The following is a 22,702-nucleotide window of genomic DNA, read 5'->3' on the forward strand; positions in this document are numbered from 1 at the left end:
AGGGCCAGTGGCACCCTGGCTTGTGTCAGGAACGGTGTGGCCAGCAGGAGCAGGGAGGTGATGGTGCCCCTGTGCTGGGCACTGGGGAGGCCGCCCCTCGAATGCTGTGCTCAGCGCTGGGCCCCGCACCCCAAGGCGGCCATGGAGGGGCTGGAGCGTGGCCAGAGCAGGGCAGCGAGGCTGGGGCAGGGGCTGGAGCACAAGGCTGGGGAGGAGCGGCTGGGGGGGCTGGGGGGGCTCAGCCTGGAGAAGAGGAGGCTGAGGGGAGCCCTCATCGCTCTCTGCAACGGCCTGAAAGGAGGCTGGAGCCGGGGGGGTCGGTCTCTGCTCCCCAGGAACAAGCGATGGGACGAGAGGGAACGGCCTCGAGCTGCACCAGGGCAGGGTTGGGGTGGGTATTGGGAAAAACTTCTTCCCCCAAAGGGCTGCCAGGCCCTGGCCCAGGCTGCCCAGGCAGGGGTGCAATCACAGTCCCTGGAAGTGTTCAAAAGACGTGTGGATGTGGTGCTTAGGGACATGGTTCAGAGGGGGATCAGGCAGTTGGGTTCACGGTTGGACTCGATGATCTCAGAGGTCCTTTCCAACCTTAACGATTCTATGATTCGATGAATCCCAGTACCGGGCGGGAGGAGCAGGGTTGGCTCCCAGCTGGGCCGAGGACTCGCCAGGTGGGCGAGTGCCGCCCTTCCCGCACGGTGCCCCCGGGGCCGCCGGCGGCCCTGCAGCTCCCTCACGGGCCCCCTTTGCTCATTGGCGACGTCCCGCTTACCCGCCCTAATCCTCTCATCTCGGCTGACCCCGGTTTAATCAACCCCGGCCTTGTTGGCCGGCTAAACCCCCACCCGCCACAGCCGCAGTGGGGAAGGCGGGGGCTTGGGGCAGAGCCCCCCCGCTCCGCAGCCGGGGGCCGTGGCCGGGCTGGGGGCAACCCCACAGGGCACCGCCTCGCCCCGGGGAGCCAGCGGGTCCCTTCGCCCCCTCCCCAGCCCCAGCGGCGTCGGCTGCCCGAGCAGCTGCCCTGGGTAAACGGTGGCCGGGCATGGGACGTGCTGGAATTGTATTTTCAACAAAATGCTCTTTTTCGCTTCCAGCAGCCTCGGCGCGCTCTGCAGAGCGGCTCGCCGGCCAGGCAGAGCCAGGCCCGGGTGCTGGCAGCGCAGCCCAGCCCCGCAGCAGGGTGCTGGGGCAGGGGACCGTTAGCCTACGCGCAGCCTTAATCAGGCCGGCTTCGGTGTAATCTGAAATAATCAAATTAGAAAGAAACCACTAATCAGCTCTGATCTCATCGTGTGTCACAGAGCCTAATTCTTGCTGATGGTGGGGCCGCCAGCAGCGTCCTGGTCCCGGTGACGCAGCCCCGCAGCGGGGCTGCCGTGGGGAGAGCCGGCAGGGCATGGCGGGGTGCCGGCCCGTGCTCCCGTCCTGTGCCGTGCTGAGGGTGCTGCGGCGGGGTGCGGAGGCAGGAGCTGCCGAGGAGGGGTGCAGTCGGAGCAAAGCGGTGCCCCCAGACCCGTCCCGGCTGCGCTGGCAGCGCCGCATGGGGCCGCGCACTGCAAACGCCCCGGCTGCTGTGGCTCGGGCACCCCAGCCCATCTTGCGCTGCGTGACCTTCATTTAATCTAGTTAATGCCTGGAGTCTGCGCTGCAATCAGGCGGTATCAAACCTCCACCTCCCCCCGGGTTAATAAACAGAAGGGATATGGAAGAGGAAAATAAGCAAAGATTAAACATTAATCTCCCCGGGGCCTAAAGGGACGGGGGCAGCGGGAGGGGTCCTGTTGCCTTCGGGCTCCCACTGCGCTCCCCGGGGCCGCGGGGCTGCGGAGAGGCCCCTCGCCGGGCACCCGAGGGCCCCCCGGCTGCTCCCGGCTCCGGGGAGGGCCGGGATCGGATCCGGCTTTTAAATAGGAGGGGGACGGCAGCGTCCCCCGCACCCCGTCCAGTCCTCGCGGGCAGGGCGCCGGGGGTGCCGGCGGGCAGCGCCGAAGGAGGCTCCCCCAGACCAGCTCAGAATCTCTCTTTATTATTTAAATCCATTATGTACAACGACCAAAAATAAAAAAACGCTTTTAAATTCTCTGCGATATGAAAACTACAAGCTCTGTACATCGACTGCCGTGAGTGCAAGAGTGAAGGATCATGGTCTTTGGTGGCTAGACTTGCGCCCACGCACGCCGCAGAGACACGTGTGCGCACGGCCCGCGCCCCCGGCCCCTCCAGCCGCCCCCCTCGCCTCCCTGCTGGGACGGGGCGCTGGGGCCACGAGCTGACGTGGCTCCCGGCAGGGATCCGCCGCGGCGGTGACGGGAGCGCAGGGTGGCTCTGGCTCCTGGTGTGGGGCTGCGGCGTGGGGAGGGTGCACCAGCGGCGCAGCCGGCAGAAGCGGAGCCGTGCTCGGTGTCGTCTGGGCCGGCCCGCGTGCTCTGCGGGGGACACCTAGGATGACCGCTAAAACATCTACATCACGCAGTGTAAACACAGCCCGGGAATGTCTGACTACGCGGACCCGGCTGCAGACCCCTTCCCGAGGGGCTGCCGGGGAGACACCGACCATGGGGATGGAGTGGGATGCGGGGGTGGGTGGGGAAGGGGAGTCGAAGTCCGTGAAAAAAAGGCAGTGCTGGACATCCCCTCCAACGGACGCGCTGACGGGATTCCTGCCGGGCTGCTGTGCCCCGCAAGGCTGGGCTCCCCGAGCAGCGCTGCGGTCCGGACTGCTCCCGACATCCCAAAACACAAGGGGGGGGGAGAACTGAAGACCTCACTTTGAGAAGTACCGCATGGAACAAGACCCTCGCCCGCTGCACCGGGGGTCCGGCGGGCCCTGCTCGGCGGCAGCCAAGCCCCAGAGCACGACTACAAGCCATGGTTCCTGACTCCAGTAGTGGGAAGCAGCTTGCGCAGCGCGGCGGCGGCGGGAGGGGACACTACTCTAACCAGGACTGATAACACGGTTGGCCCAAAGCGACACTGTAAGCAGAGCTCAGCTTCTCAGCAGAGCCACGACTCGAACACACATTGCTGACTACTGGCTCTGGAGGGGCGATGTGGGTGGGCCGCGGGGACCCCGGGCCCCTGCCCTCCCGCACGGAGACCCAGGAGGGCAAGGGGAGGCAGCCCCACGGCCCTGCACGTCACCCAGGCGCTGCCCGGGGCTGGCATCTCTTCGTGACACCCTTTCGCTCGCTGCGGCGCTGGTGACCGGCGTCTCCAGGCAGTCTGGAAATGGGACCGCAGCGCAGGGCAGGGCGGGGAGCAGAGCCCGGGCTGAGCAGCCTCCCAGGAGCCGCGGGCAGCCGGGTCCCCCCCGGGCTGCCCCCCTTGCCAGAGCGTGGCGAGGGTCCAGGCCGCAGCACCCGGGTGTGAGGGCAGAGCCCTGCCCAGCAGCACATCCCAGCCCCGCGGGACCCAGCACCTCACAGGCAAGAAGCTCCCCCAAGCTGGGGAGAGGCACCCGGGGGCTGCTCCGTAGGAGACCCACCTGCCCCCAGCTCCACCGCTTGGCACTCGTCACAGCAGGGGGACCCTGCCCGGGACCCCCAGGTCCTGGCACGGTGCCCCAAGGGACCCGCCAGGGCCTCAGGGAGGGGGGACCTGGCCCCCGCTGGCCCTGGGTACCCGTGCTCTGCCTGCCCGGGGAGACCCCGCCATGGGCTCCAGCCCCCTCGCTCAGCCCTTGGCAGTGGGCCCCGGGGGGCTGCCTCTCCCTCCTCTCCCAAAAAGCAAAGGCGCTGGGCAGAGCTTCCCGGGGATCAAGGTGGGCATGTGGTGGCTGCTGCTGCAAGAGGATGAGCCTGGAGGAGCCGACAGCGCCGGCCTGGCCCCGAAGAGAGGCCGTGGGGCACGAGGGCAGAGCGTGGCGGGGCCCGGCCCCCAAGGAGTGGTTGCGGGAAGCCGGGCTCCCCAGGGAGGCCGGGGTATGGACAAGGGCTCTGACCCATCCTGCTGCCTCCAGGAGGGCAGGACTCAGGAGGGATGGCGATGGAGCAAGGAGGGGAGAGCCCAGGCAGGGTCCCCGCCTTGGGGCAGTCAGCAGAGCCCCCTCCTCATCCAGCCGGGCCAGCTCTGGGCTTACCCCACACCCGTCCCTGCTGTGCCCCCGTGCTCGGAGCAGCCAGTCCACGTCCCCAGGCGCTGCCTCTCACCTTGTCTTCCCTCCGACGCAGCCGGGGCTGGGGGCCTTCACCAGGCGCTCTGCCTCTCCTGCCGCCTCTGCTCTCCTGCCACGGGTGCCACTGGGGTGCCCGGGTCCCTCCTGCCTGTGCACGGCTGCCGCCGGGGGCTCACATGTTGGACGGGAGTTTGGGCTTCCCCGTTTCCACCTCGGGGCTGAAGGCCACGGAGCCCTTGCGGGAGGGACCTGCTGCCTGCCTGGACGCGGAGACCGGGGACTGCGGGGTGGATGCTCCCGCCACAGAGCGGCTGGGTTGAGCCAGCGATCCTGAAGGCATCTGCTGCGGGTGTGCCGGCTGGCCTGGAATCCCCGAACATGGCTTGGCGAGGAGTCCGGCTACCGAGGGAGAGGATCTGCGGGCCAGGTTCCCTGCGGATTTCCTGCCCTGCTGCAAGGAGCTCCCATCGGCTTGCTGGGCCACTTTATTGGGAAGGGAGGGCTGGGAGGCGGAGAGGAGCCGGACGTCCTGGGTGAGCCGCCCCACAGGCAGGCCTTGGATGCTCCTGTGCTTCACCAGCTGCTGGGGATGCATCAGAAGAGAAATGTGGGAGCCGGTGGCTCGGGACAGACTGTAGTGGAGCGTTCTCCCCGCCGGCAGCGCCTGCTCTGAGCTGGGGGATGGAGCCCCCGCCGCCTGCTGCAGCAGCGAGGTGGAGACCGAGGCGCCCCGGGACTTGGAGAGCTGGGGCTGGGAGCCGGCCGGGGGCTGCTTGGCCGCCGTCGGCAGCTCCCCCTTCTGCGCTGCGCGCGGCAGGGGCTGCGCCCCGTGGCTTGGTCTCTGGGCCCCGCTCTCCAGGGGCGCCTGGGACTGGACCATGGGGGAGGAAGGCGAACCGGCGGCGGGCGTCTGGAGGTGGGACTGCGCCCCTGACGGGGAGCTCACGGAGGAGGGCCGGGAGCCCCCCAGGCTGGGCTGGGACCTGCGCACCTGCTTGGTGAGCAGGGTGGCCTCAGGTGAGAGCGGGCTGGAGATGGAGGAGGGCGGCAGGAAGATGTGAGCCTGCAGGCTGTGCTGGTGAGTCAAGGCAATGGCCACGTTGGTGGTGGCGGCGGCTGTCTGCAGGGGCGCGTGCACCAGCGGCTCCCAGATCACCGGCTTGCCGCTCAGCTCCCGGCCCATCGCCATCTGCTGCAGGTCCTGGATGTTGTGGGCCATGTCCTGGTCGTGCTTCATGATCTGCTGGATCATCTCGTTGTTCATGGGCCCTGCGCTGTGCTCGGCTCGCTTGCGGAGCAAGATGGAGTTCTTCTTCCCTGGGTTGGAGGCAGCAGTGTCACCGATCCTGGGAGCGCTGGCTCTCAGGGACACTGGGGAGGGCAGGGTGGCAGCAGGGAAGGGACGGTAAAACCCCACCGGTGTGCCGAAGGGAAGCAAGACCCTGGGGAGGGTCCGGGCTGGGGCAGAGGGAGAAGCAGGGACAAAACAGGGGAGTCCTGGCTCCAAAGGCTCCAGGCTGGGGTCTGTGGTCCTGCTCGTCCTCCGCAGGTGAGGGGACGGTGAGGACGAGCAGCCGGCCAACGCCAGACAGTGCAAATATGGGGTGGGGGGGTGACAGCCTCCCTGGGAAGCCTGTCCTATGGCGTTGCCTGTATCTTGCCTGGGAGGAGAGAAGGATCCTGGAGGCAGGCTCCTTCCCTGTGCTCCTTCTCATCCTCATTGCTGGGGACCCATGGGGCTGGGGTGCCGCGATCCACGGGGTCTGTGATGCCATCACCCATGGGGTCCGCGATGCCGTCACCCATGGGGCTGGGGTGCCATGGCCCCGGGGAGCAGGTGCAGAGGGGGAGCAGCCCCCATGCTGGGCCCGGGGGCTGTTCCTCACCTATGCGGTCCAGCCGGTCCATGGCCACCGTCTCAAAGGCCCTGCGCATCATGGGATACTCCTCCAGCACCTCATTGAAATTATCCACCGACAAGGAGTAGAGGCGGCAGTAGGTGTCGGCTCGCACGCTGGCAGTCCGCCTGCCCCGCGTCAGCAGGCAGATTTCTGCAGGGAGAGAGGTTTGGGTGTCAGGATGACACAGCCATCCATCCCCTTCCCAACAGCCTCCCCTGATAACGGCAGCCGGAGGCGGGGACAGGGCTGCCCGCTACTCCCACACCGCGCACGGAAACAGAGCACGACTCAGGAGGAGGGACAGACCCGGGAGCCGGGACAGCCACGGCCGTGCCCTCGGCCAGGCACAGCCTTTTCCTCCCTCCCCGGGCCATGGAGACACCCCTGGGCACGGCTGCTGTGGTCGCCTGGCCTGCTTCTCTCCCAAACCCGTGCTCGTAGCCTATCAACTGGCTCAGGTGCTCTGCACCAAGCCACCCTCCTCTCCGGCCAGAGGCGGGGTGGGTGGCTGCCCCCTCTGCCCCAGGCAGCCAGAACTGGGGGCTCTGACTGCCGGTCCCTCTGATTCAATCTGCTGAACAAGGTACCCCGTAAGAACAAGAGGGGTGGACTTCGGGGCCCCAGAGCCCGGCGTGAGGTGATGCCAAGCCGTTGGCACTGGGCAAAGGGGATGGGCAGAGGGTGCAGCAGGCAGAAACATCCGGGATGCCCTGGCCCCTGCCCCCCGGCAGCTCTTGCTCCCCTCTGCTCTCCAGCTCCCCCAGCCCAGCCTCACCCCCAAAGTAGGAGCCATCAGACAGCTTTGTCTCCTTGTTGCCCTTGGTGAGGATGCTGACCACCCCGTGCTGGATGAAGTACATCTTTTTGCCCACGGTGCCCTCCCGGATTATGAAGTCCCCGGGCTGGAAGACCTCAAAGCGCAGCTTGGTCAACATGGCTGTCACAAAGTTGGGGTCCGCATTGGCAAAGAGGGGCATGTTGGCCACCAGGTTGCGGCAGTTGAAGTTGATGATCTCCTGTGGGGTGAGGAGCAGGTCAGCGGCAACATCGCCGAGCCTGACCCCAGCCCCCCTCCCCAAGTCACCAGCACTGGGGTTGCCTGCCCGTACCTCTTTGAGCGGCTCACTGAGCTCCCCCAGGATGTTCTCCTCGTCGAACATCTTGCCCTGGTAGCGGTGCTCGTAGTACTCGTGGATCCTCTGGCGCGTGTCCCCAGGCAGCTTGTGGAATGACATGTACTGCTCCACTTGCTTGTACTGTGGGGACAAGGCAGAGCCACACGGGGCTGCGCTGACACAAGCTGCACCGCACCAGAGGCCGGCGGCGCTGCCGGCCAACGCTTTCCCTCTCCTTGGTGGTGAGAAGGAGCTGCTGCCGGAGCTGGGATCCAGCCACCCCTGCTCCAGGGCCCCCTCCCAAAGGCCACCTCGGGGGCAGAGGACAGGTTCCCCGTGCGCTCAGGGTGCAGAGGGCCACAGGGCAGAGGTGAGGGTGGTGGCCTCACTGTGCTAGGGTGAACCCCAGCATCACGAACGGGGCGTCTCTGGCCACGCGGGCAGCCTGACCCCAGTCCCGCACCCTCCGGTTGAGTGGCAAGGGCAGAGATCAGGGCAGGAACCCGCCGGGCAGGGCAGCCCGTGCTGAGCAGGTTTTGGAGCTGGACCCACTGGTGCCAGGGCGTCCTCCCCCAGTACCCAGGCACTCACTACCCCACCCTGCTGACCTTCTCCTGGTACTGGCGCCGGGATGAGTCCAGCGACTGGATGAGGGCGGTGGCGTGGCCGATGAACATGGCGTAGCAGGTGGCCCCCACGATCATGCTCAGCATCGTGAGCCAGACGTCGGTCATGCCCTCGGGTGCCTGCTGGCCGTAGCCAATGCAGAGCATGTGGCTCATGGCCTTGAACAGGGCGTGCGAGTACTGCTTCCCCCAGGAGTCGTTCTGCAGACGAGGGAACAGCAGTGCTGGGGGGTCTGCCGGAGGGACCCGCTGGGCTGAACCCTCCGGTCCCCCCTCCCCAGAGCCAGGGAGTCCAAAGCCCCAGCGAGGAAAAGGTTTCTGACGTGTCCAAGCCCAAAGGGCAGAGCTCTGCTCCGGGAGGAGGCACTGGGGACCGTGCAAAGCCCCGAGCCTGCGCCAGCTCCTGCTCGAGGGAAGAGGCAGGAGCCCCACTGCCCTGTTCCCTCCCGGCAGGGCACGAGGGATTCCCCTGGCTGCTCCGACTCCAGCAGCAGCCAAGGTGGGCTGAGACGGGAAGGTGATGCAGAGATTCCCTCTACCCCATCTCCCTGCCGTTGCAGGGCTATGACCAGAGAGGCGCTGCTCGGCAGCACGTGGATCCAGGCAGCTCCAGCCTTGGAGTACGAGATGGGTAACCACATCCTCTCCTCGCCCCCTGAGGCAGATGCGCGGCCGGTATCGCCCCTGCCCGGGGCACTCACCACCATGCGGTTGATGGAGACCCAGCAATCCTCAGGGAAATCTTGCAGCATGGGCACCAGGAACTGGAGGCAGCCGTCCCAGTGACACAGCAGCAGCATCATGCCGATGAGGTTGAAGATCCTCACCACAGCACTGGCCAGGTCGTACGTCATATGGAAGATCTGGGGAAGAGGCAGGAGTGGAGCCACAGAGAAACGCTTTTCCCAGAGCAGCCCTCTGAGCCCCTGCCCTCCAGCCAGCCGTACCCCACAGCCAGGGATCCCCGACCTGGCCCGGGACCCTGACCAGGGCCCTTGGAGCCCCGAGGGGTTCTCACCTCCTCCCACTGGTGGATGTAGCGGATGAGGCGCGAGAGGCGCAGCAGGCGCAGCAGGCTGAGGATCTTGGTGAAGCGGACGATGCGCAGGGCCCGGGCTGTCTTGTAGACATCAGAATCCACCTGGGTCTCCAGGTCAACGATGAGGAAGATGTAGTCAACTGGGATGGAGGAGATGAAGTCGACCAGGAACCAGCTCTTTAAGTACTTCATTTTGATGGTGTGAGGGTCAAGGATGATCTCCGTGTTGTCCTCCACCACGATGCCTGTCCGGAAGTTCAGCACCAGGTCAGCCAAGAAGAAAGTGTCCGAAAGCACGTTGAAAACGATCCAAGGAGGGGTGTTCTCATCCTTGAAGAAGGTGATGCCCACTGGCAGGATGATCAAATTGCCCACCATCAGGAGCAGCATGATGAGGTCCCAGTAAAACCTGCAGGGAGGGAGCGCGGGGGACGGAGCGGGGCAGGGAGAAGCAGGGAGAGGCAGGGGACAGGCAGTCAGCAAACAAACCCAGGATCAAAGTTAGAGTCCAAGACAACGTGGAGTGACCGGCGCTCGGGGCGCAGGCACATGTGCCTGCCCACACGCATGACTAAGACCCTTCTGCTTGGCTGGGACGCACGCAAGCATACATGCGCGGAGAGGAGCAATTCTGCACCGGCTCTTGAGGCAGAGCGGGGCCAAGGGTCTGGGGGAGCAAACATCGCCCTGCGTGCGGAGGATCGCAGGGCTGTAGCTCGGGGAAGCTCGGCTGTCGCTCCTCGTGGCACAGCAGTGCTTGCGCATGTAAGCCCCTGCCCCAAACTTGACATCGGCCCTGTGGAAAACTCGGGGAGGACGCGGGCTTTGCTCCCCGGAGCTCCCCGTCATCCGCCGGCTCCCTGCCGCCACCCAGGCTTAGCAGGATTTAGAATAAGCTTTGCTGGTTATGCAAAGGGAGCGCCGAGCTCCCGGGGCGGCCGAGGGAGTCGGGGGCCAGGGAGGCGGTCGGGATCGTGGCACGGGCGAGCCAGGAGGCATCCGAGCAAGGACAAAGTGCCGTGGCCACGGGGAAGGTGGGCAGAACAGGCCCAGCCCCAAAGGGGCTGCTCGCGAGCTCGGGGCGGGAGCTCCACAGCCCAGGGCCTGCAGGGGACCTTAATCCACCTCCTTTTTATGAGAGTGGAAAAGCTTAGAGGCTTCGGAAGAAAAGCCAAGAGACACGAGGCAGCAGTCGGTTAGCGTTGGGTTATGCCATGAAATTCAGCATCCCCATTCACATGCAAATGCGGCTGGGATGTTTTCGATCTTCACACAAATGCAGGTAACGCCTTTCTTCAGGCGGCCGGTGACGGCTCCTGCAGCAGCCCGGGGGGCTCCCAGCCTCCCCACTCCAAGTCTTTATGGGCGCCTGGAAAAGCCAGCCCAGCTCCCACCTTCGGGTGCCCCCGTTAGCCCCGGCCCTGGTTGTGGGTATGGACCCGAATCTCCAAAGGCGACCCCAGGGCACCTCAGCGCCTCGTGGATCCAAACCGGCTTCGGCACGTGACGAGAAGCCTGTGGGTGTTTCATGCCCTGCGTCCTCGGTGGGGCAGAGGCACCGGGCTCTCTGCAGGTGGCGGGGAAGAGGAGGGAGGAGAAGTCGCGGCACCACGTGAGGCTCCTTCGGCAAGAGAGCACCGGAGCCTGGCAGGGAGCCCCGGGGAGCTCCGCCGGGGCGAGGAGCCGCGCACAAATTAACACCTCCTTGCCCACGGCCAAGGTTTGCCGGGGCAGGCGAGGAGAAGCCAGCCAAGGCCGAAGGGGCCTGACCTGGCCGAGGAATCGCCTCCTGCACCCCCACCGCCTGCCCCCCGCCGCCGCCTGAGCCCACTGGCAGCTCTCGCTTCAGGTTTAGGCTTAAGCTCTTTAGGGCAGGCCCTGTCCTTTACTCCTTTGCAGGCCGAACGTGCGGGGCCCTGATCCCGGTGGCCTTTGTGTATCCCCATAATGTGATAAACACTGGCGTAATCCCGCCGGCTGTCCACCTGCCAGCTCGCTTCGTGTCACCTTCAGCGCAGGGCGCCGGCTGCGCCAGCCGCCCCTGCCAAGCTCAGGCTCGCAAACTCTGGGGGGCTTCCCCGGGCTCTAAGGGCTCGCAGCCCTCGGTGTTGCGCCGGAGCGGCGCGGGGGAGCTGGGACGCGCGGGAGGCTGGGGCCTGGCAGCGAGGGGAGCCGGCTACAGGTGCTGGCAAGCCGCGGTGGGTGCCGGCCCCGCTCCAGGGTGCCTTGCCGGGCCGGGGACATCGGCCGTGTCACAGCTTGCTGCGGGAGATGACTGCCTGGCAGCTTCATCCCCCGTAGAGAGAGCCCACCCTATATGACTCAACATCCCCGTGACACCCAGTTCCTCCCACATCATCCGTCCCTGAGCTCTCCCTGTGATCCCAGTGACACCCTGAGCCAGGCCCGGCTCCTCGCTGGGTGCCCTGCCCTCCTCCAGCAGCTTCCCCGGGCTGCGGCGACGCAGCCGGTGCCGGGCAGGCTCCGCGGGCAGCTCCCGGGGCCCGGGGCCCCCGCGGCTCCGCACCGGACGCGGAAGGGGGGGAAGCTCTGCGAGGGGCCCCGACGGGCAGCGGGGGTCCCGGGCTGGGCTGGGCTGGCCCCGGCTCCGCGGGGGCCCCGAGGGAGCCCCGAGGGAGCCCCGAGGGCCCGGGGGTGCGGGGCTCGGGGGCTGAGGCAGAAGAAAGTTGCCCGTGCTCCCGGTGGGGGCGGCTGGGGAAGGGGCCGGGGCAGGGAAGGGGCTTCCCGGTTGCGTCGGGAAGCCGCGTCCCCCCGCCCCGCTGCGGAGCCCCGGCGCCCCTCACTTGTTGCCCCGCCGGTGGCCGGCGGCGGGGACCGGGCCGGGCCGGGGCGGGCGGCGGCGCCGCGCTCAGCACCGCGGACAGCGGCGGGGCCGGGCCGCGGCGGCGGCACCGGGGTCCCGGGTCCCACCTGAAGTCGCTGTAGGGGTGGATGATCCAGGCGCCGGCCGACTTCACCCGCTGCCGCTCGATCTCCACGGCCCGGTGGCTGCCGAACATGCGCAGCGAGAACTTGTTCACGGCGGGCTGCAGCATGGCCCCGAGCTGCCGCTGCACGAACGTGCCCGCCGCCGCCGCCGCCGCCGCCTCGCCCTCCGCCACGATCTGCTCCGCCGCCGCCGGCGAGGCCGGGGCCGCGCCCGCCGCCCCCGCGGGTGCCCCCGCCGCCTCCCCGTCCAGCACCGGCGGCTTCTCCCGCGGCTCGGGGCTCCGGCCCGGCGCCGCGTCCATGCCGCCGCCGCCGCCGCCGCCGCCGCGCCTCACGTTTCCTTCAAACGCCCTTGCCCGGGCGCCCTGCCCGCCGCCCCGCCGCTCATGCCCGGCCCCGGGCGGGCGCTCGCTCGCCGCCCCCGGCCGCTCGGTCACCGGCCGCTCTCCCTCGCCGCCGCCCGCAGCTCCGCCGCCGCCCGCCTGTTGCGCACGCCCTGGCGCGGGCGCGGCGGCCGGGCCCCGCCGCCAGCGGGGAGGCGCCGGCGGCACCGGAGCGGCGGCGCGCCGAGCAGCGAGGCCCGGGCGGCGGCGGCGGCGGCGGCGGCGGCGGCGGCGGCGGCGCGGGACCCCGCGGCGGGCGGGGCGGGGCGGGGCGGGGTGGGCGGGGCTCCGAGGGCGACGGCCGCCGCCGCGCCCCGCCGCTGGGCCCCGCCCCGCCGCCGCTGCGAGCGGGGCGGGGCGTGCGCCGCGCCGTGGTGACGCACAGCGTGCGTGTGTGCGTGCGCGGCGCCGCGGCGAGCTGCGCGCGGCCTGGTGGGGACCCGGATCGGCGGCGCGGCGGGGCGCGGCGGCAGCGAGCGGCGGAGCCGGAGCAGCTGGAGCGGGGCCCGGGATTCCCGGGGGCCCACGGCCGCCATCACGGATTTCCTGTGGGACAAGCGCACCGGGCTGGCTGCGAGGACGGTGCGGCGCGGCGGGGGGCGGCGGGGCGGGGCGGGGGTAGGCCAGGCCAGGCCAGGCCGCGGCCTCCGTGGCTGGCGGGGGCGGCGCGGGTCCCTGCGGGGCAGCCCCAGGCCGGCGGCTCCTCGCGGGGCCGCGGCGTTCCCGGGGAAGGGGGAGGGGCGGTGGCGGGGCCGGATGGGCCGAGGAGGCCGCGGCCGGGCCCTGGGGCACCGGGGGCGGGAGGTTGCCCCCCCGCCGCCCCTTCCCGCCGCCCCTCCCGGTGTCCGGGCCCATCCCCTCGCTCCGCGGCCGGGCCCCGGTGCTTCCGCTTTTGGCGCTCGGCGCGGCCCCGCCCGGCGGCAGCGGAGCAGGGCAGGGAGCGCGGCCGCCATCATCGTCCCCAAACCGGTTCCAGAGCTGCTGCGAAACGCCCCGGTGCTCGTAACGAGGGTGCCCGGCCCTGGCGGGCCGCCGGCCTCGCCTTCGCACGCTGCCTTTAATTAAAGACCGGCGGCGGTGCCCGCCCTGGGCGCAGCGAGAGCCGGCTGCGGGGCCGCCGGGGCGGGGGGCACCGTGAGCGGAGCCCGGCCGTGCTCCGGAGGGAGAGGCTCGCTCGGGTTGTAACGAGCCGGTGCCCCCCCCCCCCGGTCACGGCAGCACCGGGGGCGGTTGTGCCTCTCGGCAGCCCTGCCTGTAACGTCGGTGTAAGAAGGCAGCCAGGGGTGCGAGCGTAGCTTTAGGGGGGGGAAATCGCGGGTGGGGGGTCTGTGGACAAAGGGAGCTCCAGCTCCTGGCCGGTGGAGACGAGGCGGATTGAGGCGCTTGACGCTTCGGAACCGAAATACGTGCGGGGAACGTCGGAGAGTTGTGGAGTGGGGTCTGGCGATGGGAGTGGGATCCCACAAATCAGCGCTTCGGGGCTGGGACCCGGGCTGCCATCTTACGGGGGGGGTTTTCCTTCGCTCTTGGCTCTCCCGTCCCACTGGAGAGGTGGAGGGGAGCGCTCCCACCCTCTGAGGTAGGGTCTGCAAGGCTTCCTTGATGTGGAAAGGGGGGGTTTGCTCCCCGGGTGCTGTAGGGCCCTCCCCGCTTGCAGTGGGAAGCGTAGATGTCGCTTGCTGGGCCATAAACCAGAGACCTCTCCAGGAGCTGCCCCTTAGGTGTCTCCAGTAGTGGTGTGCAAGGACTTTGGGCCAAGCGCCGGTGATATCCCAAGCTTCGTTTCCCCTTCGGTTTTCCTTGGGGGTGCTTCTCGCCTTCCTGGGGAGCCCGTTAGCTTAAAGAAAGAAGGTGGAAGCCCCTGAAGGTGCAAATGCTGCTCCTGGAGCTGTGGCCAGCAGAGGTGGGCGTGAAGGGGGGAAAGTAACCTGGAAAAGAGCACCGCAGCGAGCACAGCCCGTGCGGGTGATCGCATCCCCTCTCGTATGGGGTTCTGGGGTCTCTCAGAAGTTCAGCCCCTCCCTCTCAAATCCCCCCTGCACGCTCGGACACGCTGCCGATTGCCTGCCCCCTCCCTGCCCTAGCGACTCCTTGGCCACAGACGATCTGCGCTGGTTTCTCTCCCTGGCGGCTGCCTCACAAAGTCATCGCCGTCTCTTGTCCCTGTAGATGCCTCACTCTAGAAGGTACCGCTCGTCGGAGCGCAGCAGCCGAGGCAGCTATCACGAGCGCTACAGAAGTCGCAAACACAAGAGACGGCGGACACGGTCGCGATCGAGCAGCAGCGAGCGTGACCGTCGGCACCGTCGGGAAGACAGTTACCACGTCCGATCCAGGAGGTGAGTCTGCGAAGACGGGGTGGGCCCCTGAGCCCCGCGGCGTTTCTCCAGCTCGGCTGGAGGCAGCTGTGGTCAGCCCGGCTCCTGGGTGGCCTGAGCCCTCTTCTCTCCTGTGCCGGGAGCTGTAACTTCCCGGGTGGTGTTCGTAACTGAATCCCCTCGGTTTGCTTCTCCTCCCCAGCTACGACGACCACTCAGCAGACAGGAGGGCCTATGACCGGCGTTACTGTGACAGCTACCGGCGGAACGATTACAGCCGCGAGCGAGGGGAAGCCTACTATGAACCCGAGTACCGTCATTCCTACGAGTACCGACGCTCCCGGGACCGCGAGGGCAGCTACCGGAGCTGCAAAAGCAGCCGGCGTAAGCACAGGCGGAGGCGGCGCCGCAGCCGGTCCTTTAGTCGCTCCTCATCGGTGAGTATCCTGCTGTGCTGGGCCTCCCCTGTAACCTTTCTCTCCCAGGTGGCGAGCTGGGTAAGTAGAAAACTCACTTTCTAACGCTCTCTCGGACTCAGCTTGAGAAATGCGTAGAAAGCCTTTGGTGCAGGCAGCAGTTCTTGTCCACCATCCTGATGCGCCTCGGCAGTGGCTGCCCCGTGCCAGCTGGGCGCAGGCGGCTCAGACCCTCTCTTAGCGTGGCCCGCTCAGAGGTGGGAGGAGGACAGGCGTGCCTTGCGAGGCTGGCGTGTCCCCCGGGGTGGTGCCGCAGTCCTCAGCTCCTTTATCCCTGCAGAGCGCTGCTTTTGTTCGGTGATGCTCGTTAAGAGCTGTCAGGAACCCCAGCCAAGCAGGCTTTTGTGCGAGGTTTGTCCAGCAAACAAAACGTTCAGCTGATCCTGGTCCCAGAGAGCTCGCTCTGCCTGCGACAGGCGGCTCGGTCCCCGCGGTCCCTGCTCGGGGCCTGTGGTCTGTGGCAGGAAGCCCCCCCGTCTCTGAGGGTTAGGTCCTGCGTCAGAGCAGGATCCCGGGTGGGCCCAGCTGACGTGGGGTGTCGTGCGAGGGGCTTTGCAAAGGAGTAGAGCTTGTGGACCGGTCAATTCAGGTGGAGGCAGCAACCATCGCAGGCTCTTCCCAGCAGTGTCCCTGGCTTTCTCTTCTTGTCTGTTCTGCTGTTCACCTTCCACTTCTGTTAGACCCCAGACGCGTTCTCTGCTCTGTGTGTGGAGCTCTCAGTGTTGTCTGGTCTGTTCTGGCTGTGTGTCCAGGGATGGGATTGTGGGCTGGAGTCGGGTCCCAAGTCTGCTGGCCCGTTGCTCCCAGGTGTGGGGATACTTAGCTGAAGAACTGAAGGCAGGAATTTTCTCTTCTGGCGTAAACCTCTTATCTGCCTCATCCCAGGCTGTCCCTGTTCCCTGTTGGGCCTCTGCTTCTCTCCTGGAAGTTAGTCCTTCCAGGATCAGCTTCTTTGCGGGAGGGCCTAGGAAGAAGTGTCACATCTTCCCCCAGACAGTCACTCATAAATTCTCTCTGGTTTTGGATGGATCGTTGTACCGAGAGTTGCTTCTGAAATCTCTGAATTCATCTTTTTCTGAGTGTGGGGGCTGGGGGAAGCTATGTGGGTGGTTGTTGGAATGGGATGGGGAGCGCCTGTGTGGGGCAGCCTGGCCCTTTGCTTGTGCAGGACTTCCCAGCGCCTGCCTTCTGCTGCCTTTCCTCAGCGGCCGCCGTGGGGCCCAAGTGAGCCTCTCCCCGCGGCCACTGAGCGCCCGGCTGCAGAGTTGTGCTTCGGCGTGCTCTCTTGGCCTTATCCAGGACCCGAAGGCCAGTGCCGTTCCTCTCCGAGCCCCCCTAGGAGCGAGAGCAGCTGGCCCCTTCCACTGCCCCTCCGCTAGCCCTTGTTCTGACCGTCTCTGCTCTCACACTGGTTCGGGTGGGGCTGTTTGTAGGTTCTTTTTTTCTTTTTTTTTTCTTTTTTTTTTTTTTTTTTTGCTACAACGAAAAGCAAACTGTTTTTTTCTTTTCTGAGCTAGTGTGTTGTATCTTGACATGTTCCCTTGCAATATCCCTATCGTTATATATTCCTCTGTGCCGTATGAATTGGCTGGGAATCTCCTCCTGCAACCCCTCCTCAAACAACCATGTGAATTTCCAAACCAACCAATGCGTGACGCTGGCTGCTGCGCTGGTTTGAAAATCTGATTGGTGAATGATGAATTCCCTGTCTGCCTGGGCCAGCAGCGGAGTCGACAGAGCAGCAGAAGGGCCAAGAGTGTGGAGGACGACGACGAGGGGCATCTGATCTATCGCGTCGGCGACTGGCTACAAGAAAGATGTACAGCCAAATCGTAACATAATTTAGCTCTCTAGTTAAGCTCCCATCGCAGTCGCAGATCTGTCTTATCTTTCTGTTTCATTTTATTTTCATTGTTTATTAAAGAGAAACCCTCTCCTTTTCCTTCCCCTTTTGTTAAAGCTACGTTTATATTTTGTATTGTTACTGAAGTGCCAGGGAACTAGGGCAAGTTGCCTTGTGCAGCCGGTGTCAGCCTTCCGCTGCTCCGGTCTCTCAAGCTGTGTGCAGGTTAGGTGTTGCAATGCATTCTCCTCTGCCTTGTGTATGCGCTGCATCCAGGTCGTGCTCACTCTCTCATCTGCTTTCCTCTCTTTCTCTCCCTCCCAGATGAGATTATTAGCACCTTAGGGGAAGGCACGTTCGGCAGAGTGGTGCAGTGCATCGATCACCGGAGGTACGTCTGCTCCCGGGACAGGGAGGGACGTGGCGGTGAGGGGAAAAAAAGAGAGACCGCAGCTGGCGACGGAGCCTTTCGTGCTTAACGTGGGAGCCTGGGGGTGCAAATGAGTCTCTTGGTTTCCAGTATTCCTCTGCTGGTCTGGGCACTCGCCCTCTTGGGTCGCCCACGTGTTGGAGAGGGGTCGGGGGGAGCCTCGGGGCTGTTTGTAGGCAGGGAAAAGGCACTGCTTGGGCAGACGCCCCTTAATAACAGCCGTCTTCTGGCTTGAGCGAGGGTTTGGAAGGCTGCGCTACACAACTCGCAGGATAAGGCTGGATCAGAGAGCCCTTTTTGCAGGGCGCAGGCTCGCTGACCCAGCTCAGGGGTGATCTTGCGCTTTCTTCCTGTATCTCCTCAGGGGTGGTGCACGTGTTGCTCTCAAAATCATTAAAAACGTAGAGAAATACAAAGAGGCTGCTCGACTGGAAATCAACGTGCTGGAGAAAATCAACGAGAAGGATCCGGAGAACACGAAGTGAGTGTGCTCTCGGTGTTAAAATGGAAGGGCGAGCATTGCCTTAGCTCAGTCGCAGGGATGGGATGAGAGAGGTGCTTGATGTCGTGTGACTGAATTTGTCTCGTTTTGGGAGGCGTGTTGGCTTGCTATGGGATACGGACTGAAGAAGGAAAGGAGGAGCCTGGCGCAGGGTTAACAGCCGAGTGGTGCGTGCAGATCTGTCCCGAATCAGAATTTTTCTCTCAGTCTTTGTGTCAGGATGTTTGACTGGTTTGACTACCACGGCCACATGTGCATCTCCTTCGAACTGCTGGGGCTCAGCACCTTTGATTTCCTGAAGGACAACAACTATCTGCCTTACCCCATCCACCAAGTACGGCACATGGCCTACCAGGTGTGCCAGGCCGTGAAATGTAAGTATTCACTGCTCTTCTCTCCACTGGTCCTTGCCTGAGCTGCAGAGCTGTGACGCTCCCAGCGTCCCTGCCACTTCTGCGACCGGTGGCCCAAAGCAGCGAGTTTTTGCTGCGGTGCCGCTGCGCCAGTTGTGAGACTGAGCCTTCCCGCCCCCCCAGCGGTGAACGTGTGCTTGGAACGAATCCTTTTTCTGTTCCTGTTGCGATGTTTTCTGGTGCGTGTGGGTTGGCAGTAGCTCAGGGCACTTCAGCATCCACATACGCATTCTGGTGATCGATACCATAAATCTTTGTCCTTCTGCCAAAGCGTCTTGGCCTAGACTAGCCTGACTGTTCACACCCAATTCTAAATGTGGGCTAAACTGGTGCCAGTGTGGGCAAACTGAATTAATGATGTTCGAGCCTCGCTTTGCTTCCGTTCCATCACCCCGACTCTTGTTTGCTTCCTCAGTTCTGCATGACAATAAACTCACTCACACTGACCTCAAGCCGGAGAACATCCTCTTCGTGAACTCTGACTACGAACTCTCCTATAACCTGGAAAAGGTAACGGCGCTGCCTTGTGTTCGAGGTCTGCTCTTGGGTTCTTGGTATCCCTGACCTTATCAGCGGGTGGGAGGAGTCGGAACACGGCCCCAGGGTTGACCAACAACGTTCATGTGCTTGTTCAGGGCCTATATCCTGCGTGAATGGCCCGTCTAGTCTATAAGTAAGCCATAGGGACCGCAGGCTTACCTGCGGGATGGTGAGAGTTCGTTTGGGGCTGTGCCGGTGCTAACGTAGCCTCCGAAGCCTTCCCCTCCCGTGGCGAAGCCTCGGCTGCGTAAGGAAGGGGCTAAGTCTTGAAACTCCCGAGTAACTGATACCCTTCTCCCTCACGAAGAAGCGGGATGAGCGGAGCGTGAAGAGCACAGCCATCAGAGTGGTGGACTTCGGCAGCGCCACGTTTGATCACGAGCATCACAGCACGATTGTCTCTACCCGGCATTACCGGGCCCCAGAAGTCATTCTGGGTAGGTACCGCTTGGTCTTTCCGCAGAGGCGGGCGTTCGCCTCAAGGGCGCTGGGTGCTGCGTGCTGGATTGAGGAGCATTTTGCCTCCACATCATTCAGTAGCTGTCCTGGGTTCACCCCGGGAGATGAGAAATGCTTTATTTAACGTGCTCTACTCTCTGTTTTCTGGGAGAGTCAACAACTTACAAGTTGGTGTTTTGGCATTGCTGCCGGCTGGGCAGTATATTGCCACTGGCACATCAGGAGCCTGGCTGGAATGGGAATTGGTTTTCCAGTTGTTTGTTTTTAAAAGGGAGAGGGATTTGGAAGCTTAGGCTGTAACTGGATCTTTTATTTAAAAAACATTGTTTTTTAGAGCTTGGCTGGAGCCAGCCCTGTGATGTGTGGAGCATTGGCTGCATCATCTTTGAGTATTATGTGGGTTTCACCCTGTTTCAGGTGAGAACTGTACGCTGTATGGCTACCTCACAACCGATGAAAGAGGACGCTGGCTGTTTCCCAGTACAGCCAGGAGCCTCTGGGACTGATGGGGTTCCCTCCATCACTGCAGTCTTGTAGAGACGACCGAGGCGTTGCCCAGCAATGGGTTCTGAACTGGGGAACACCCAGGGCTGGAGGTGGAACGACTGGAATCTGTTCCATGCCTTCCCTTTACATTTCTCTCTCTCTCAGACACATGACAACCGGGAGCACCTCGCCATGATGGAGAGGATCTTGGGTCCAATTCCTTCTCGGATGATCCGGAAGACGAGGTGAGCGAGGCCAGCTGGGCGCCGCAGGCTTGCCAGCTCTCTCCTGCTTCCCGTATAGCGGTTCTCTCTGAGGGATCGAGCTTTGAAGCTGCCTGCTGAGCCAGTTGTCCATGCTGCCGCGGCGTCCCGCGTCGCGTGTGCTGCCGGGGCTGGCGCGTTGCTGTTGCTGCAGGACGTTTTGTGCCTGGGTGTAACCTGTTCCCACCTCTTGCTCTGACAGGAAACAGAAATATTTCTACCATGGCCGCCTGGACTGGGACGAGAACACCTCTGCTGGCCGCTATGTTAGGGAAAACTGCAAGCCGCTGCGGGTAAGGTGGGGTGGGCAGGAGAATCCGGTCGCTTTATCCTTTTCTCATTGCAGAGTCTTATAGTGCCTGCCCCAGTTGTGAAGATTCTTCCTGTGGGCAAGGCTGGGCCACCGCAAGGGTCAGACCAGTTCTTCCCGAAGGAGCCTTGGCTGTCCCAGACATAAACTGGGAAGACTGCGTCAACCTGAGCTTAATCTGAAGTGGAGGAGGAGGGCATGGAGACCTCAGGAAGTGCCTGGGAAAGATGGTGGGGGCGGGAGGGGGAACTCGGCAGTTCCGCGCTTGGTAAAGCGGCCCAGAGTTCAGGTCTAGGATGAGCGAGGGTCTGAACAAACCAGTCTTCCCCCAGCTTAGCCCTTCAGCCCAGTGAGTGTACCGCGACGGGACAGGGCGCAGCGTCCTCGGCCCCAACCTCTCCCCTCCATCTCCCCAGCGCTACCTGACCTCTGAGGCTGAGGACCATCACCGCCTTTTCGACCTCATCGAGAGCATGCTGGAGTACGAGCCGTCCAAGCGCATCACCCTGGCCGAAGCCCTCAAGCACCCCTTCTTTGACATGTTGGAGATGGAGCCGAGCACAAAAATGTGGGACTCTAGCAGAGACATCAGCCGGTGACGCCACAGGTGCCAGCCTGCCCTCAGATTCTAGCCCCCGTGGAGGCCCGTGTGATTTCTATTCAGACACTTGGTGCTTTTTTTTTTTTTTTTTTTATATACATGAGAAGAACTCCCTGGACACATTTGTAAAGCTGTTAATATGTGAGATACTGTAAATAGCCCATATTCTATATCGGCCTCTGAGCACCACAGGCCCAGCCTCCTGCTGCTGCCGCCGCCGTTACCGTGAGGCGAGGGGCCCTGTGTGTCCATATTGTACATACCTCTGTTCCTGTGTCGCGTTGTCTCCTGTTCTCTCCGCCCTCCTCGCTGTAAATACTCCAGGACTCGCAGCTCGCTGTAGCTTATCTGTTTCCTTGTAAGTTATGAAACTGGTGGGACTGCATGGGAATTATTTTTTGGATCAATGTCATAGCCCATCCCCACACCAGAATTTTATAAGAATTTTGTACAGTCTTTGTGAAAAATAAATATGAAGTGAATAAACCACCTGGTCTGGGTTTGGATCGGCAGCAGCCCCTCTCGGGGCTCTTCCGCTGGCCGGGCGTGCTCCTGGCGTGCAGCGGCTGCGTGCTGTGCCCTGCGGAGGGAAGGAAGGCGCATCCCCTTGCAGGATGAAAGGTGCTGCGTGGTCCGGGAAACTCCAGTAAGGAGGCCAGCTCCGTCCACCTGCACCACTCCTAAGCTCGGACGCTGAGCTTGCACTGCTTTTGGAGCTGCTGGACCGGAGCCGATTCTGGTGTGGGGGGCAGCAAAACGCAGGCCGGTGCCTTCCTTGTGCCCGGTATTGAGGGGGGTACGGAGAGGACGGTGGGTGCATCAAGATACGTGTTTGCTTTCCCCGAGCAACCTCTGGCTCCCCGGACGGGGTGGAGCGCTGGCTGCTGGCGATGGCTGTTGGCAAAGGGGTGGCCAGGTGCCCACGCTCGGCTGTCAAACGCGTGCCCCAGCGTCTCCGCGCCTTTTTGGCTCTCCCCAGCTCTGCAGCGAGGCTGTACCTTGGCTTGGGCTTTCCTTGGGAATCGCTGGGGAGGCTTCAGACCTGATGGCAGCTCTGCGTAGATGCTTTGCCAGCGCGTCTGGGAGAGTCTCGCCGGGGCGGTGTCGGTAACGGAGCAGCCCCGCGCCTGTTCTGCAGGAGCTTATCGCTCTGCTGTGGCACCATCTGTCTGTGGCAGACCACGTCCCGGCTCTGGCAGGCCGTGCTCGCGCGGAGGGATGAAGGGAAAGTCCGGCTTCACCTGGTGTTAGCACGGGGGAGTCTCGGGAGGGGTGACATTGAGTCGTCTTCTTCAGCTTGTGATCCTAACTTAGAGCTTGGGCTGGAAGCTTTCACCCGCCTCCCGCGGTGCCACAGCCAGGCGGCGCGTGCAGGGGAAGACCAGGCCCTGCCAGCCCCCGGCTGAGCCTGGAGGAGAATTCTTGACCAAATGATACCCGCCGTCTGTCTCAGACTTAAAATAAAATAACGCGCACCGGTGTCCAAAACCTGGATTCACAGCTTTTACCTTCCCAGCGGAGAGCAGGTGCCGGCTGTCTGGGTTGAAGTGGGAGCTCAGGGATTTGTGCGTAACTTTAAGTCTGTGTTCAGAGGCTAAGGAATATTTTTAGCAGAGTGGTGCAGCCACTGCTAAGCACTGAGAGCCGGGACGGGAACCAGGGGCAGGTATGGGGAGGGGGTGTCGGTGCAGGTGATGGCGTCAGGGATCCCTATAAACAACTGGTCCAGGAGACACAGAAGTTAAATTCCCTAAGCTGCCGCTTGTGCCATGAATTCTGCCCTGACGGTTTGACTTCCACGGAGGCTGCTGCGGGCTCGGTGCTGCGCGGGCCGGAGGCGAACAGCACCGCGGGAGGCGGGAGCCCCGCCGAGGGGCCTGGACGTGAGGCCTCGGGGGGGACCCGCAGGAGGGGCCTGCTGTCGTGGTAGGCCTGGC

At 64.1% G+C, this 22,702-nt stretch overlaps 2 protein-coding genes across 4 annotated transcripts; one reads left to right on the plus strand and one right to left on the minus strand.

Moving 5' to 3' along the window:
- Positions 1-2,007: 2,007 nt before the first annotated feature.
- Positions 2,008-21,480, minus strand: HCN3 (hyperpolarization activated cyclic nucleotide gated potassium channel 3; the record flags this gene model as incomplete). 2 transcript variants are annotated; one of them, XM_082333003.1, is made up of 8 exons in its annotated part: positions 2,008-5,428; positions 5,998-6,162; positions 6,788-7,028; positions 7,122-7,268; positions 7,736-7,954; positions 8,455-8,616; positions 8,772-9,201; positions 21,029-21,480. In XM_082333003.1, 7 exons carry the CDS (start codon positions 9,180-9,182, stop codon positions 4,284-4,286), a joined length of 2,490 nt encoding a protein of 829 aa, XP_082189129.1. In that variant the 3' UTR covers positions 2,008-4,283. The 2 variants fall into 2 exon arrangements, with proteins under 2 accessions (XP_082189129.1, XP_082189128.1); XM_082333002.1 differs by lacking the exon at positions 21,029-21,480 and adding an exon at positions 11,724-12,043.
- Positions 12,535-21,037, plus strand: CLK2 (CDC like kinase 2). 2 transcript variants are annotated; one of them, XM_082333004.1, is made up of 13 exons: positions 12,535-12,706; positions 14,294-14,463; positions 14,645-14,879; positions 16,641-16,737; positions 17,086-17,152; positions 17,556-17,672; positions 17,901-18,067; positions 18,522-18,616; positions 18,954-19,083; positions 19,440-19,522; positions 19,757-19,836; positions 20,057-20,147; positions 20,581-21,037. In XM_082333004.1, the coding sequence occupies exons 2-13, from the start codon at positions 14,294-14,296 to the stop codon at positions 20,761-20,763; spliced, it is 1,515 nt and encodes a 504-aa protein (XP_082189130.1). In that variant the 5' UTR covers positions 12,535-12,706; the 3' UTR covers positions 20,764-21,037. The 2 variants fall into 2 exon arrangements, with proteins under 2 accessions (XP_082189130.1, XP_082189131.1); XM_082333005.1 differs by having other exon boundaries at positions 16,644-16,737.
- Positions 21,481-22,702: the final 1,222 nt, after the last annotated feature.

Source organism: Platalea leucorodia (genome assembly GCF_965183815.1).
Source record: "Platalea leucorodia genome assembly, chromosome: 24".
NCBI lineage: Eukaryota > Metazoa > Chordata > Aves > Pelecaniformes > Threskiornithidae > Platalea > Platalea leucorodia.